At 37.2% G+C, this 16,496-nt stretch overlaps 1 protein-coding gene and 1 long non-coding RNA gene across 5 annotated transcripts in view; one reads left to right on the forward strand and one right to left on the reverse strand.

Moving 5' to 3' along the window:
- Window positions 1-16,496, forward strand: part of LOC138355329 (uncharacterized) — a 419,561-nt gene that overhangs the window by 51,717 nt on the left and 351,348 nt on the right. The window lies entirely within an intron of this gene.
- Window positions 290-15,241, reverse strand: LOC123767562 (uncharacterized). 2 transcript variants are annotated; one of them, XM_069310622.1, is made up of 5 exons: window positions 15,063-15,241; window positions 4,550-4,731; window positions 4,283-4,412; window positions 3,711-3,866; window positions 290-2,004 (listed from the first exon to the last, which is right to left on the reverse strand). In XM_069310622.1, exons 2-4 carry the CDS (start codon window positions 4,688-4,690, stop codon window positions 3,730-3,732), a joined length of 408 nt encoding a protein of 135 aa, XP_069166723.1. In that variant the 5' UTR covers window positions 4,691-4,731; window positions 15,063-15,241; the 3' UTR covers window positions 290-2,004; window positions 3,711-3,729. The 2 variants fall into 2 exon arrangements, with proteins under 2 accessions (XP_069166723.1, XP_069166724.1); XM_069310623.1 differs by having other exon boundaries at window positions 3,728-3,866; window positions 15,063-15,200.

The raw sequence follows: 16,496 nt of genomic DNA on the forward strand, positions 1-16,496 counted from the left end.
CCCCCAGATTATAGAACTAGTTTGACTAGAAGGTGTCTAGTATACAACGGTTAGAGAAATGCATGCAATAATTTAATCTTTACATACCTTCCAATAAGGGAAAGGGAGAGTAGTCTTTTGACAAAACCCGAGCATGAACAACAATGTACACAAGTCCCCACAGTTAACCGACAGCACACTAGGAACTGCACTGGATGACAGTTACATAGGATTAATGTACTTAAAGTTCATTTTTTCAGTGTCGTGCTCTATTACAGTCATTAAAACGAATCGGATAATTAAAACTATATAAATTTCACATTTTAATGCTTTTGAAATATTACATTTAGAAAAGTAAGATTCAGATATCACTTTACATGCAGATGTATACTGTACATGTAATACCCGTGTCTGAAATTTAAGTCATTTGTATTTCACAAGCCACTTATAATATTTTCTGAAATCGAGAAAACGATTACAAAGTAAGTAAGTAAGTAAAGTTTGGAGTGCCATTAAGTTTATTTATACCATAATTGTATAAGAGGCTTTATAAATGTTTTAATTATGACCGCATTTCTAGAAAGGTAAATGACCTAATTGACTAGTAAAGAATTTAGTCCACTTTTGACATTTGAATTATGTTTTCACTGCAATAGGAATAGTAATTTGACCATAATTACATGTAGTTTTGCACACCTGGTCATAAAATCAAATTATTGGAAACAGTTGCGCACGTGTTCTTTTTCTTGCATGCGTCAAAATTATACATCTGGTATTTAAGAAATTCTTGCAAAAGAAAAGTATTCATTCAACAATCACTAACTTCCTACAACTAAAAAAAAAAACTAAATACTTTCACGTTTCTAACATCTTAGGATAATCCAAGCTGCTTTTGCATAGTCATTTATCACTAAAGGATTTAAGGTAAAGATTCGGGTTAAAAGCTAGTTCCTGCTTCAAGGAACATTAGACACAGCTTCCAATTATCATACAGCACATGACATTAAGACATGTACACTTCAGAACAAAACTTTTATCTTGTCTTCTGGATATATACCTATAATAATTGCTATAGAATAAAGGCACAAGCAACTCTTATACATTTTGGAACAACCAAGTACCTACATTCTACAGCACAGAATATTTCGGGATTAAATACATTAAAAGATTAATTTGCCCAGCCTAAATTATGATGAAGTTAATACAAGTGGGACAATACAATATTAAAAATTCAATAAACAACCTGTATTCGATATTTATGTTAACTTACCAGTCTGAGTCTTGTGTAATGGTTTTAAATAACTTAAAATCAATGCTTATCTTGATTTCGGGGCTTAGCGATCCCGCGGCCCGGTCCTTGACCGAGCCGCCTCTTTGTTACACACCCCCAGGAAGCAGCCCGTAGCAGCTGTCTAAATCCCAGGTACCTATTTACTGCTAGGTGTACAGGGGCATCAGGGTGAAAAAGACTTCCCATTTGTTTCCGCCTCTACCCGGGATCTAACGCGGAACCTTAGAATTACGAATCCCAAGCACTATTCACTCTACTGTCAGGCCCCCATAGGGTAATCATTAAATTCTCTGTAGTATACTTGTAGTACTACAACCTATATCGGGTCCTGTAATGCAGTGGCTTCGTTCTCGATTCATAATCGGGATCGTGGGTTCGATCCCCCAGGCGGAACAAATTGTTGGGCATGTTTCCTTTCACCCATTGCCTCTGTTTACGTAGTAGTAGATAGGTACCTGGAGTTGGGCAACTGTGATAGGGTTATATTTTTTGAACGGTCAGTTGTTGGACCTAGGGAGGTAGGGAACTTCCATACAAGACTACAGACTGTGTGCTCGAGACATTATAATCACACACACACAGGCTTCCTGTCCCCCTAACAATGAGAATTATAACTTATTCAACTTTGTCGATACATTCTTAATAATAATGTTGGGTCACAAATAAAGCTTCAACAGTGTAGACTTGCAGTCGTTTGTACAGCAGAAACTTATCATCCGAGAACCAATGATTTCCTGCAAAGAAAATATTCCGGTCAATTTAGAAATAAAGAAAAAACATGCAGTCTTTTATACAAATTCCCTCCCCCCCCCTTTCTTCTCACATTTGACATGAACGTAAGTAAATTACCAAAACAATGCACTAAGTTGGAAATGGTAGCAAAGTATAAAGTCTAGTTTCATTGCGAAAGGCACACCAAGTGCCTTTTTCTAAACAAGTCTCTTGACATTTTAATCGAGACACTAATATTAGGGGGGAGAGGGGAGGTAAAGTATTGGGACGATCCCAGGACCACCACTGTTGTGCAATTAGCGAAGACTTGTGGAATATCTATAAACTAGATTTTCACCTACTCAACCTCGTTGAGGTTGAAGAAACACTCTTCTAGCTGTGGAATATAAAGAGTTAAACGAACAAAAGTGGATGGAAGTAGTGAAAGTTGTGCAGGCATCATATTCAAGGTTTGTGGAAGTTCGAAGAGCTGAGGAAAAAGTAGTTATAGGAGCAAAAAAAAAAATAAAAAATAAGCAGAGGGTGTATAGTATGAAGGCTGGTCGAGGGCAATTAATAGTTTGATTTCTTGTTGTCTAGGACATTAAGCCTGTTTGGCTAATCTAGATCCCCCCTAGCAAACTATTGACCCTCAAGATTCAGTTCTACAATCTAGTAGCTTTCATGAACATTTATACCCCATTTATTGTCTTTTTGAAGAGGCAAGGAAATTTAATGAAATTGGTCACACTGAGCAAAATAAAGACCTCCACATTTTGTTGATTAAAAGTCTACCCCAAAGAATACCTTCAAATACATGAAAGAGACAGGATATTAAATTGACAAGAAACCTTAACACAAGCATCACAGCCCAAGAACACATGCATACACTGTAGTACGAATTTTCAGAACTCTGGTAACACGTCTTTCACTATATTACTCATTTATTTATACATACTTATACATACATATGCATGGAACTACCACCACAAACCCACCACCGACCAAAACAATATTCGGTTGTGAGAATTAAAATTCCATAGTCAAGACTTAAAAAATACAGTCCCTTTTGTCGAAATCCCTAAGCAAGCTTAACTATGCTTTAGTTTTTCCATTTACAAAACCCTAGACTTCACATCATTCCAGTCTGTATGCAGACATGTCATGGAAAAAATATAGAACCAAGTGATGTCGACACGTTTTAATATTAGGTCTATAGTTTTAAAACTACAGTAAACGCTTAAAACTAGTATTGTGTCAACTTTCAATTACTGCAAATTGCTTATACATAACAATGTTACCTTCAAGACTTCACAGAAACGTTGTGTCAGTGACTTTGCGTAAAAGTATATTTATTGCTTCATGGATACCATAGGAAAATTTAAGTAATGACAATGCACACAAGGATCTAGAATCCCACCTAGTTTCTACAGCCCCGCTCCTGTGCCAATAAGTCCACTACGGGTTCACCATAGCCCGTGCTACTATGAACTTTGTTTCAAGTAGCTGAACCTAAAAAAAAAACTAGTTCATTGCACAAATAAATGCCTCAAAATATCAGTGACGTCTTAAAAATTATTCGAATTAACCGTATAGGCATCTGTTTACACCAAAAATCTATCGCGATCTAAAATTCTCCATAAAAAATAGCTTTTCAAAATGCAATGAAAGCTTAGTAATTTCTATACTAGACATTTTAGAAAAACCGATACAAAGTATAGTGTACTACCTCTACAGTAGCTGTACCCTTAGTATTGCAAGAAGTACATCAGGAGAGGCAGGAGGATGAGGAGTGGGTTCATGAGTTTGGTGACAGCAGAGTTGCAGTAATCGTCATCACAACATTCTATCACCTTCGCTTGCGTATCATCCGGAACGTTAATACCTAAAATTATTGCAATTAAGAATCTGTAGATTTAATTCGTGTATTGCAAATAAAAATTACTCTAATTAGGATTTTCATACGAAATCAAGACCAGTTTTGGAGTACCGTACTTTTAACATGCATTCCAAATATTATCATTTATGGGTACAATTTTGACTTGGCAGCACAATTATCAAAACTCGAAATTTTGGCCTAACATTCTGATGGGAAAAATTGTACTAATGTAAAGCTAAACATACACAAAATTAGCAAGAGTGTACTAATCAAATGTAGGTAAAACATTTTATAATGTTCTTAAAATGTTACAATGAAAATTTAGTTTTAACTTTATGATTTAACCTAATACAACTAAAGTCATACAAGCAATAAGACACAGATTTCAATTTGTTTTGCTTTGAACCAAAATTAAAACTTGCCTGTATCTAGATTGCTAAAAAAATTCTTCACAGAATTCCAAGCATTGACAGCACCATGTTCAATTTCTTTCAGTTTGCAAACTCTATTTTGTCCACAAATCTTCGCTATACGGCCAGCAAAATCAATTTTCTGAAATTTAAAAATTTGATGTTAATGTTGTTGTTACCAAATTGAATATGTATAGCATTGGAAATTTCCTCCATTTAAGCCTCTAGTCCACTTAAGTAATTAATATGTACATAAAAATCCCATGTCGGGATACTAACCATGCAAACATCGGCATCTTCACCACAATCAATAACTGTTCCTCTAGAGTTACCACAGTCGTTGCAGTGGTAACATTTTAGGGCAGAGGTCACCGACACCAGTGTTACCAACACCACAACACTTGTCCACTGCATCATCATTTTCGTGTATGGCCGTGAATTTGCGCTTCCTTGAAGTTAATCTGAAATTAAAATCATAAATCTTTAGACTGCAAATGAAATTAGGATTTACCAATTAGGCTATTTAAAATGTTTTTTTTTAATTGTCAACTAAAGTACTGTAGTTATGTAAATTTTCTGCCCATTTCTCTGTAGACCAAGTTACCTTTCACCTATCTTCTCTAAAACTAAAAATGTGTAACTATTTCTATTTGTGCCATATCAATATAAAATGTCTTAAAAAGTATGCATCACTAGCTATCAAACTAATACAATTCATTACTTATAGTTTAAACACTTTGCTTAGATCTGTAGGACTATTATGTTTGAAAATATACTAGATAGTTTCCAAATTGCCAAATCTAGTATACAAAGTCTTTTCTATAAAAATATTCTAGCATAAGGAGAGTTTAGTTTACAGAACGTAACGCCACCCACACATAATTTATACTTGTCACTTTTTGTAATCGTCTTTCAGTAGCACACACTGCAGCTTTAAAAAATATATTTGTTTTTTAATGTATTCTCACTGTTTGGTTAGCACGACCTGCGTACCGAGTATTGTCTCGCCTATTAGCCATGCATCTACACTAAAGTGTAGGGCTCAGCACTCCTCCTATAAGTGCCCATGTAAAATAAGTATTCTTAACGCTTTTTTGCCACTACTTATGATACACATCTGGACCTTTTCCCACTACAGGCAAGTCAGTGTGGAAGTTCGCATTTGTTTTCTGCTAGTGTTATTGACTGGGTCCATCAACCTTAAACAGTTTAGCAGTAGGCAACTGAACTTTGCCAGGCGAGCGAGATTATTTAAAATTCCTAATTAAATTAATCTATGTAAATTACAGTAAAATCTTAACTAATGTGAAATACTGTATGCAAATCGTTATGCATGGGGAATTTTGTCACATGAAATAAAGGGGGTGAATAAAGCAGCAAGCAAAATTGCAGGAAGCCGTTTTAAATTTGCATACGAGATGCTTAATACGTGTCTAGTTATTTAATGTAAGGTGCTAAACAAATTAACGTCTGAAATAATTTAACTTAATTCAGGGCTTTAATAATATAAATGTAACTACCATGTCTGAAGCCGGTCGAGAACCTGTTTTCGCCACAGAATGGCAAGGCAAGCAATGTTACACGACTTAAAAGGTTACCATGTGGATCCCAATTGGGGTAAGTTGTCGAGTATAATTGATTGTTGTGTTTGTACGCGATTCAGTATTAATGATAGGCGATTGATGTATAGGAAATTAGTGGCAGTAGCAAGGTTGTCTTAAAAGTGAAGCCTGTTGAAACATGTTTTTAGAGAATTTCACAACCTGAGCAGCAACATGCTAGTAGAGTATCCACGATTATCTAAAGCTACGTTAGGGCGCTTTGTAGCACCAATTATATTTTTATATTTCCATCTTTTAAAATTTATTAAAGTGACAGTTGTAACTAATCAGAATAAGACATGAAAAATTTGCGTCTCTGGCGATATAGTCTGAAGCCCTGCCTACCAGCTAGATTTAAATTCAGTAGTATGCTAGCCTGAGGACGAGTCGGACGTGAGCATAAGTCAAACCGAGTATTTGATTTTCTACAAATATTCACCCCATACCCATCCCGTGGGTAGTAGTGGAAAAAGAGGCACATAATGAGCTCAGGAACTGAACCCCATTACCAGAATATTTACTTATTTCCGTTAATAGGGCATACAGTAGATTAAAGTTCATCGATTCATTGAATAACAAAGGTAAGAGTTGCAGGCGATGAGTCGCAATAACGTGGCTAAAGTATGTTGACCAGACCACACACAAGAAGGTGAAGGGGAAAGGAATATCGACTTGAGAATGGTCCAGGGTGTATCGACTTGAGAATGGTCCAGGACGGACCGAAACGTCGTCGTCCCTTCCCCTTCTAGTGTGTGGTCTGGTCAACAAAGGTAAGAGTTATTATCACTTGCGTAGCGAATTAGAAAATTACTTATCGCCACCGGTTTAGTGACAGTACCCAGACTGGGTTAATTATTGGGGTTTACAGAGTGCCTATTTTATCATAAGTTTGTGCCCTGCTATACCCAAATATCCTGTTTGCTGGAGCGGGAAATTACTGGCACAATTGCGAGATTAACATAAATTCCCCAGTGTAGTTGGTATTATTGCTTTGTTATATTTTCTGGTTTACATCAGTCGGCGAGTTGGACTTGCTACCATTGTCTCGCGCATCGATTAGAACATTAAGGATCATTCGATATTCAGCAGAAGGCTGGATAAACCGGGCCTTATGATGGCCATTTTGATTGGATAAACCAAGAAGTCGTAACAGTTAGCATTGTTAAAAGATCTGGAATGTAAGCAGTGCTTTCATTTCATTCTATAAGCAAGTCTGCATAAGCTATTACGAATGTATCAAATTTGGAGGCTATGAAACGGTTCTTTAAAGTTCCTGAAATCGATACTTTCACAATGTTTGTTCAATAACCCTCTGCTGGAAGTCTATCAAACACGGGCGTAAGGAGAGAATCTGAGCCACTGCTGTCTTTAGTTTTTATTTGTATCCGTAAATGTTTCTTCATTGCCAAGATTCCCTAAATTCCTATTGTAGTATTCTGCCTCACCACCAGAAAGTTTAATACTTACTATTTTATATACATCAGTTTTATTTCATTCTTTATTTATATAAGCTCGCAAATTTTATCCATAAATGTCAGATTGTGAAAGTATCATGGGAACGGGTTTCAATCATTGTATACCGAACATTTACACGTCCACCTCATATCCGGCAAGTGGAATTTATATTTATATTACAATGTAAATTAAATTTTAAGTTATCAATACCATTAAAAACAGTAAAACATTCAATATATAGGCAGTTTCTAAAACCTTAACATATTTAATAATGTTACATCGCATATCATCGTCTTTGGTGGCCTTATCTAGGTCGATCCCCGTAAAACGGGTGTGTTTCACCACCCATTCAATACTGGTCTCATTTAGACTATGTATGTACCCGCTACACTGACCATTTTTGAATACTTTTAACTTAGTTACAGGAACATTCAAATTATAAATTCAAAACGAAAACCTAAATATCCGGAACCAAACTGAAATAAAGCCATTCAAAAGTATCCATATTAAGGAAATCCAAGGGAAAAATAAGCAAAACAATGAACTATGAACAGTAGTGTAGGGGTTGGTGGGGGTCACAGTAATCAGGTTAAGTAGCACAGTCAGCGAGCTAGCCTGCGGGAGGTGGCGGCTGGCCTCGCACCGCCAGTCACGCAATAGTTCACCTACAAAACAGTAAATTGTACTATGTAGCCTCACGGTGTTGGAGTTTCTTTATAATTGATAATTAGCAGTTAAAATATGCTAGACTTAACCGCAATATAGAGGGGGTTGGTGGTCAATAGTTACTATAACTTAAGCCAAACCAAGATCCTCGCAATCTTAGTGATGATTAAAATAGACCAAAGCTAAAACGACAGTCTTCAGCACCTGGTAATGAAGATAGTGTTAAACTGCAACTTAAATCTGACATTGTAAGAACATATTCATGGCCTATTACGATTATATTGGGAACGACCCAGCTAATAACAAAAGTACTATACAACCCATTCTGTAGTCTCCAGAACCATTACAATATGGCAGTTTATTTCCAGAAACAGACTGCTACCAAGATCTGTAACCAAGTCAAACTGTATTGTTTTAATATCTTTACCGAATTAAATGTGATGAATTATAAACCAAATTTAAATTTGTTAAAGGAAGTTTGTGATGTAGTCTAGTGAATATGCAAGTTAAATTATGAGATTAGCTCACCGCAAATGTAAGTTACTTAGCTTAGAGACTATTTGTGGGCGTTCTCTAACCCATTGTCTATATATACATTAAACTAACTAGCTTATCAAAACTAACTTGCTTAGCTAAAAAAATTTTAGGGTCCAGTTTCTGAGCCCATTAAGTACCCCTAATCATCCCCCCCCCTACACGATGGGTATAGAGTACATAATAAATGAATTAAAAACTGGACTTGTATAGTTTTGTGGCAAAACCTCATTCAAACCGAGAGGATGGCATTAGTCGGCTCTACTTTCCACTTTCTCTGGCGACCTCTGTCTAAATCGCCCGTATTCTGGAGACCTTGTAACAACGCCAAGTTTTTTTTACTTCAGTTTATAGTACAATTTTTGGAATTACAAATTTGCTTAGCCTAAATATGCGGTAATGAACCAATGGAGCCTGAAACCTTTAATGATCCATGGTTGAGATTAACATTAACGTACAATTAAGTACAGTATTTGAAACCGCTATGTTGGTTTAATTCTGTACCCTGGGTGACTATACAAGTATACCCTCGATACCGGGTTTGATAGTCACTGATAGCACAAGGTTTTAACAGCAACGAAAATTACAAAGTTCATTAGCAGGCGATGAGTCACAATAACGTGGCTGAAGTATGTTGACCAGACCACACACTAGAAGGTGAAGGGACGACGACGTTTCGGTCCGTCCTGGACCATTCTCAAGTCGATGAGAATGTTCATCAAGTTAAAATTACACTATTTAAGGACTTAACATAGAAATTACAGTAAAGCACCCGTGTTACAAAGAGTTCATGTAATTACACACCAATGTAGCAAATTGTACAATATTCCGACGCTTTGAAAACACTAAAGCCCTAGGAATACATCTAGTGAATCAACACCTCAGGACAAGGCGAAAGTTAAGTGTCAAAATTGTAAGAGCCTTTTGAAATAAAATTTACAACTAAATTTTAAAAGCGATTGTACAATTTCTAAAAAACATTAGTTAATTCTTTTAGTGGGGGAAAAATTCAGAGAACCTATAGCGAGAAAGTTTAGCAACTTTCCACATTATATATGTTTCTGTACAGAGACTTACTGGCGTTATACAAGTACAATGAAAAGGAGATTGTTTTATCGATTCCAAACCATTATTTGAGCATTTATACAAGATGAATAAATGTTGCGTAAAGTCACAGTTATACAAGAAATCTTCAGTCAAACCGAATCTATAAGAAAACACTGGTATTTAAGCCCTGTTCATTAGAACAGGAAGTGTATATCACGTGTCTGTGGCAGCATCCATAATGTTTAAATTGCATTAACTAAAAAATAATCTACAAGTATGCGATCATTCAAGTAGGAAAACTTAGGAGCCATTCCAGTCATATTTTACCATTAATCATAAAGTAATATTACAAACGCCGGCCTTTTCACGAACACTTACTACCTTAAACGTCTGATATGGCAAAGATTCCAAGGCTGCAAGAAAGCTCTAGCAATGTATATGACCATGGAAATCAAGGATGAACCACGGATGACAAAAATTTGTAAACATTTAAAAGGTAATATTATTTAAACATTCGGAAAGAATGCATATTAAAGCAAAAGTGCGAGGTAAAGAAACTTGCATTAAACATGAAGCAGGTGCGAGTCATCCCCCCTCACCGCTCCACACCTGTCCTAGTCCCCACCGACTTGCAACATATTGGTGGTGAGCATACGTCAAGTGAGATAAATACCTTACACTCATAACATTTCTAGACTATTATCCAGTGATAAATTTAATCTAAAATTATTTTTATTTGAAGCTTGTTTAGCCGTATTCTGAAAATATATACGGGAAGGTTTAGGCTATATTTAGTCATATGAAGATAAATCTCAAATGAACGGTCGGAATTTTAACTTTAAACTAAGCTACAACTAGTGTGTCTTGGGGGTTGAATTTATTATGCTTGAAACTTTGGAAAAAGTATCAGTTTGCAAAGTGTATTACTCTTGAGAAGTCCACATGAGAATAAAACCATAAAAAGTTGTTAAACACTTCTTAAAGTCAGGTTAAACGATGTGGCCACGAAGAACCTTTTCCGTCAGGGTAAGTAGGTAAAGTTAATTGCCTATCTCGCAACTAGGTATAGCTAAAAGTTCATTTCACATGGTCCCAGTCCCCCCCCCCCCCCCTCACCGTGTCACTGAAGTTCTCCGGGAACCCACGCTACTTTTTGTATCAAGCGCTCAATTTTTTTTTTACTCTACTTATTTTCTGTGACAATTCCGTCAAGTTATCCAACGAAGTAATCTGGGGTAACAAAGGTTATCTATAGCATCGGTAATTACAGTTGCCTGTATTTCATGTTTTACTATCCAGTGTAGTTAAAATATGCAAATAACATCATATTGAAACCACCCACTAGGCTAGCAGGATTCTGCCCACGTTACTTAAACAGTGAACACAAGTTACGAAAAAAAAGCAAGTCAGGATACATGTAATATGTACGTTCGGCTGCAGACGAGCAGGAAAAATAACAATGACAGCCAAGCTACATGTGCTGGGTGGTAATGTGTTGTGGGGGAGACCGTACCAGGAGTCACCAAGGACACTTATAATGAGGGGCCTCAAGAGTGAGTCATGTCTTGTCTTGTCTTGTACACCTCCAGTGTGTAGACTAGGGGGAGGGGGAGGGGAGGTGTTGTGGCCATAGTCTTAATACCTGCCTACGATTTGCCTCTTTACTTATAAGGATTTAGCCCTTACACACACAATTCACAATAGCGTGATGTATCAAATGAACAAATCCACAAGGGCCGTGGTGAGGATTCTAACACCCGGGATGATCCCAGACGCTGTCTTAAGTCTATTGCATCACGGCCCTTGTGGATTTGTTCATTTAGCCCTTGTTCGTCTTTGGGTGGTAGGAAGAAGACAAGGGGGGAGGCCCGCTCCCTCCCAGATAATGGTGGGGTTGAATGCGGAAGTTACCATTGCATGGATGGATGGTATTTGAGTACAAGGTCCGGCTCTATGGCATGGTGAGGCAGTCATGACGTAATCTGTAATGTTGCATTAATATTTTACAACCATTTGGCCTTCAACATCTTTGGGGAAAAAAACGGACGAACAAATCCTCATGGTTAAGCATTGTCAACTTGTGTAGTTCCACGTACCTGAACACCAATAAATTGGAAATACATACAGGTATTAGGGTTCCATAAATATTTTTAAATATACGTCAGTACTTTAGACATTATAAATTTCATGTCATTCAATATAAGATTCTAGATTTATTTTTACTAATCTGATTCATTTCCTAGGCGCTATAGGGATAAGTTTTCTAGCACTTCTCTACACCAGGAATAGTGAATACAAAATAAATAACCTAATCTGTGACCGATATCAGTTTAACATCAGGAAACTAATTTTACGAAGTTGGCTGCTCTAGACATTTTTATCCAAATGTTGGTCCCATGCACACCTCAACCCGTCCTCATAAAAATAACGTCGATTTTCGCTCATATGCGCGCTATGGCCAAAAATGGACCAATTTGAAATGAAACCTGTTCACGAAAGTAACGTACTGTCCCGTTTTCTGTTTGAGTCCACCGGCTTACTCGGTCAGGTTAGGAGAGGAAACTTTCAATTAACGTTTTTTCCCATGAAGTTTTGAAACCTTAGGAGAATTTCCTGCCCTCCTACCTATCAGAGGACCCTCAAACTTACCGTTTAAAAAAAAAAATCCAAAATGGTATTTCAATCATATTTTTTTCCAAATTACGTCCATTTTTGGTCCTACGGGCAAACGGGCAAAATTCAGACGTAATTTGTAAGAGGACAGGTTGCACACCTACTCGCATCATTTTTATCTCAAGGTATTCTTGCCATATAATTTTACCCAAAAAACACAAATGTTTAAGTGAAACGCAAAACCACTAAATCGTCACAGCCAGACGCGTATGGCATACAATATCGTTCCTTAGATTCTTCCGTTCCGTACAAGGCGGAAAATATAATTGTCACGGTAGCTAATAGGATTATCTATTACCAATCTAATAGAAAAGTAACGTTTGCTTATTATAAACATACCTATATGCATTATACGTTAATGGGTTGCGATTTTTTGGTAATTTTAATTTTTTTTTATTATTATTGCCATTAGAAAGCCTACATTATTACTTTCATTTTGATTGTCGCGTCGACTACCCAACAAAACCGGGTAATATGGGAGTTGCCAACTAGTATTTTTTCCACTTAAACCTAAAACCTATTAATGCTATAAAAACCGTTGGAAAGTATATAGAAAGTTATATAACAAAACCTTAGTAACCTAGCACAATACATACATGTTAAGACGTGGGACCTAAACCCTAAGTTCCCACAGTACACATTTTCTCGCACACTTCATCCCTTCATTTATCTCCAGACACCCTGTCGAATCACGCACAATCCAAAGCAGGGAAGCAAAAATCAATTTTATAATGTTTTATCTATGCTAATTGCTACCTGTCTGAACCGTTAACAATCTAGCCGCTTTAATATTCCAGCACACGCTTTAAAATGCTTCATTTGCCCACCCACTGTAGTCAAGGCTTTGTGTCAAGCTGCGTGCGTCTCAGCCTAGGGGCCCCTTAGTTCTTCCCCATCCCGGAACTTTTACATATAGAATGAGAAAAAGTACAGGAGCAAGCATAGTACCCTGGATGACAGGGTACTCTGCTTGTGTATTTCAATATTCAAGCAGAGTTGCCTCTGAAGAACTGGCCAAATATCGTAAGCCTGTAGAAGCTTCCCGCAACGACCGGTTAAACAGGTTAAATTGACATTACCGGAAGCAGATGCCGGTACAAATACTGGCACGTCTGTTTAACAAATTCATTTAAATATTGAAAAAAAGTTTAAGGCATGACTAACGTCCGTCCTGCTTACCAAAGTTGAAGGTTATGTAAATAAAGTTAAAGATTATGATCGCACAAGCGCCAGCCACCCCCCCCCCCCCCCGGTAACGCAAAGTTCAGGAAGGCGTGCCCAATACCGACAATATAAGTACCATCTGGGCGAGTCAGGAGGATTCGTCATCCGTTATTTGAAGCAATGACGCATAGGTCTTAAGAATATAATTTTTTAAGTCCATGCGATGCAAGTTGACGTTGTCCCTCAAGTACGTTATTACTTCACAACTCTCGTCTGTTTATATTAAAAAACTTCATATTACAGTTTTAACTAAATTTGATACTACTGTCCTGACCTGAACAATTTTAGGCCATTCTTAGGTTATTTTCTTTAAATATAATAATAACTATATAAAAGCAAAATTGTCACAGGAAACAGTGGAGAAAACAAGAAATGTACATTACATAAAACCACTAATACGGAGAGCGTTTCGGGCATAACGTAAATATAGTTAAGAAATCTCTATAAACGTTTTATTGGATAATACTTAAAACTAAATGAAGTATGTGCAGACGATGAGTCAGAACGTGGCAGAAGAGTTGAACCCACAACTGAAAATGAACAAGTTTCGGTCAGTTTTGGACCATTACACTTTATAATGGTTCAGGACGTACGTTTCTTCCTTTTCAGTTGTGGGAGGAGATGCATTTCAACATTGTTGCCTGTAATGTGCACTGGTTCAACCACACCCTCAACCCATTACGTGCCGGCGTGTGGGAGGGCACGGGATACGAATCTATAATGACCAACTAGTTTAGCCTTAAATACATTAAATATTGTTTGTGCAATATATCAAGATTGCATTAGTGTCATAGGACTTGCCCAAGGAATATCCTCAGACAGATTCCTCGAGTATTATACAAAAACAAGGTAGACAATATTTGACACAGGCACGTCGAGGTACATATAGTTACCATCTTTCATATATAAGCATGGGGTACCTTCTCGAGCAACAGGTTTTACCACTAAATACAGTGGTAGTCATGTGAATTACGTAAGAAGACGAGTGAAGAAACCAATATAGTGTGGTAATATCTGGGTTCGTTCTCTACTCTCAATTGGGAATTTTGGGTTCGAATCTCGGGTGGGACAGATGTGGTTGGCAAGTTTCCTACCACTTAATGCATCTGTTCTTCTAGCGGTAAATAGGTACCCATGAGGTAGTAAGCTTGACGTGGGGTTGCATCCTGAGGAGGGTCAGTAGATAGACCTTGGGAGGGCCTCGATATAAGCCCAATATGTACTGTATATATACAATGGATGCCCATCCCCAGACAAATTTATATATATGTAATATGTTAGAATTACTGTATCTCGTTCCTACCTCTGCCAAAGTACTTTATAAATAGAAATAGCAATAAAAGATGCCAACGAAACTATTATATCAATCTATATCACTTCCAATATATCACCGGCAATCTCACATGTGGCAGTATGACCTACAGCCTCTCCTTCCCCCCACCTTTATACACCAAGTAGTCCAGCAGGACCCGCATGGTTGGTTACCTGTCCTACCACGGGAGGCAGGAGGTAAACTTCATCCCTCTAAATCAAATCTTTATTATTCATCCACACTACAGTCACTCGTGAAACGTACGTTGGTATAGCCTTACCTCTCACTTTCTGGAGTATAAAACGAAATTGCGTGACAGTCGAAAAAGCAGACGTGTAAAGATGGGACAGAGGACAGAACACCTGCCAGAGACAGCTCCACTTGCACACTGAGAGAAGCGCGGCCAAGGATTAGAGAGTCGACAAGCTGGCAACACGGGCGGTGCGGATACGAACACACGAACATACACAGCCCACGGTTCCTTATAGTCATTTTTGTTTGTTCTTGTTTTGTAGTGTTTACATTTTGTTGTAGTTTTTTGTTCTTGTTTTCTTCGGTCTATAAAGGGGTAATGTCGTGTGGTTGTGGTTGTTTCCTTAAATGATGTTTGCTACATCTTTCGAGTTTCGGATGATTTTATTTATCTTAAATCAGGACAGGTTCGCATTTTTTTTTGTATTCCTAAGTAAAGCACTTCCAAAATATTTGTTATTTATCTATGATTTTTACAATTAATTATCTGTACGATATTAGACAGTTTATTATATAGGATTCCAAACAGTTTATTATGTAGGTTTCCAAACAGTTTATTATGTAGGTTTCCAAACAGTTTATTATGTAGGATTCCAAACAGTTTATTATGTAGGTTTCCAGGCAGTTTATTATGTAGGTTTCCAGGCAGTTTATTATGTAGGTTTCCAAACAGTTTATTATGTAGGTTTCCAAACAGTTTATTATGTAGGTTTCCAAACAGTTTATTATGTAGGTTTCCAAACAGTTTATTATGTAGGTTTCCAAACAGTTTATTATGTAGGATTCCAAACAGTTTATTATGTAGGTTTCCAGGCAGTTTATTATGTAGGTTTCCAGGCAGTTTATTATGTAGGTTTCCAAACAGTTTATTATGTAGGTTTCCAGGCAGTTTATTATGTAGGTTTCCAAACAGTTTATTATGTAGGTTTCCAGGCAGTTTATTATGTAGGTTTCCAAACAGTTTATTATGTAGGATTCCAAACAGTTTATTATGTAGGATTCCAGGCATTTTATTATGTAGAATTCTAAGCTGTATATTTTATACGCTTCTAGGCTGAATATTTTGTAGGCTTCTAGGCAATTTTTTTTTTTTAGAAATATACGAGTATAATATGTAGGATTCTAGGCAGTTTTCCCACGCCATGATGTGTAATTGACTGCACGTCAGTATCAGGAACGTGTCGCGATTAGGAATTGTACTGATATATCGATATTTGTAATGTAGACTTCCTTGTTAGCCTTCAGCCAATTTACTGTTGGGCTCTGTTCCCCCACTCCCCCTACCGAGCTGACTTTGGGCTACTTTTCCCAAACGAGTTCACTTTTGGGGGCATCTTTACCCATCGAGTTGACTGTTGGGGGGAGTACCCTTGCCTCTCGAGTTCAGAGGTACCTTTATCCACAGAGTTGACTGTTGGGGATACCTTTACCTACCGAGTTGACTGTAGGGGAAGAGGGGATT

Source organism: Procambarus clarkii, chromosome 67 (genome assembly GCF_040958095.1).
Source record: "Procambarus clarkii isolate CNS0578487 chromosome 67, FALCON_Pclarkii_2.0, whole genome shotgun sequence".
Taxonomy (NCBI): domain Eukaryota; kingdom Metazoa; phylum Arthropoda; class Malacostraca; order Decapoda; family Cambaridae; genus Procambarus; species Procambarus clarkii.

Coding starts and splice junctions, on each gene's coding strand:
- LOC123767562 (XM_069310622.1), bottom strand. CDS start 4,690: ATGATGATGCAGTGGACAAGTGTTGTGGTGTTGGTAACACTGGTGTCG. Junction 4,413..4,549: donor AAGATGCCGATGTTTGCATG/GTTAGTATCCCG, acceptor TTTAAATTTCAG/AAAATTGATTTTGCTGGCCG. Junction 3,867..4,282: donor TTTTAGCAATCTAGATACAG/GCAAGTTTTAAT, acceptor CAATAATTTTAG/GTATTAACGTTCCGGATGAT.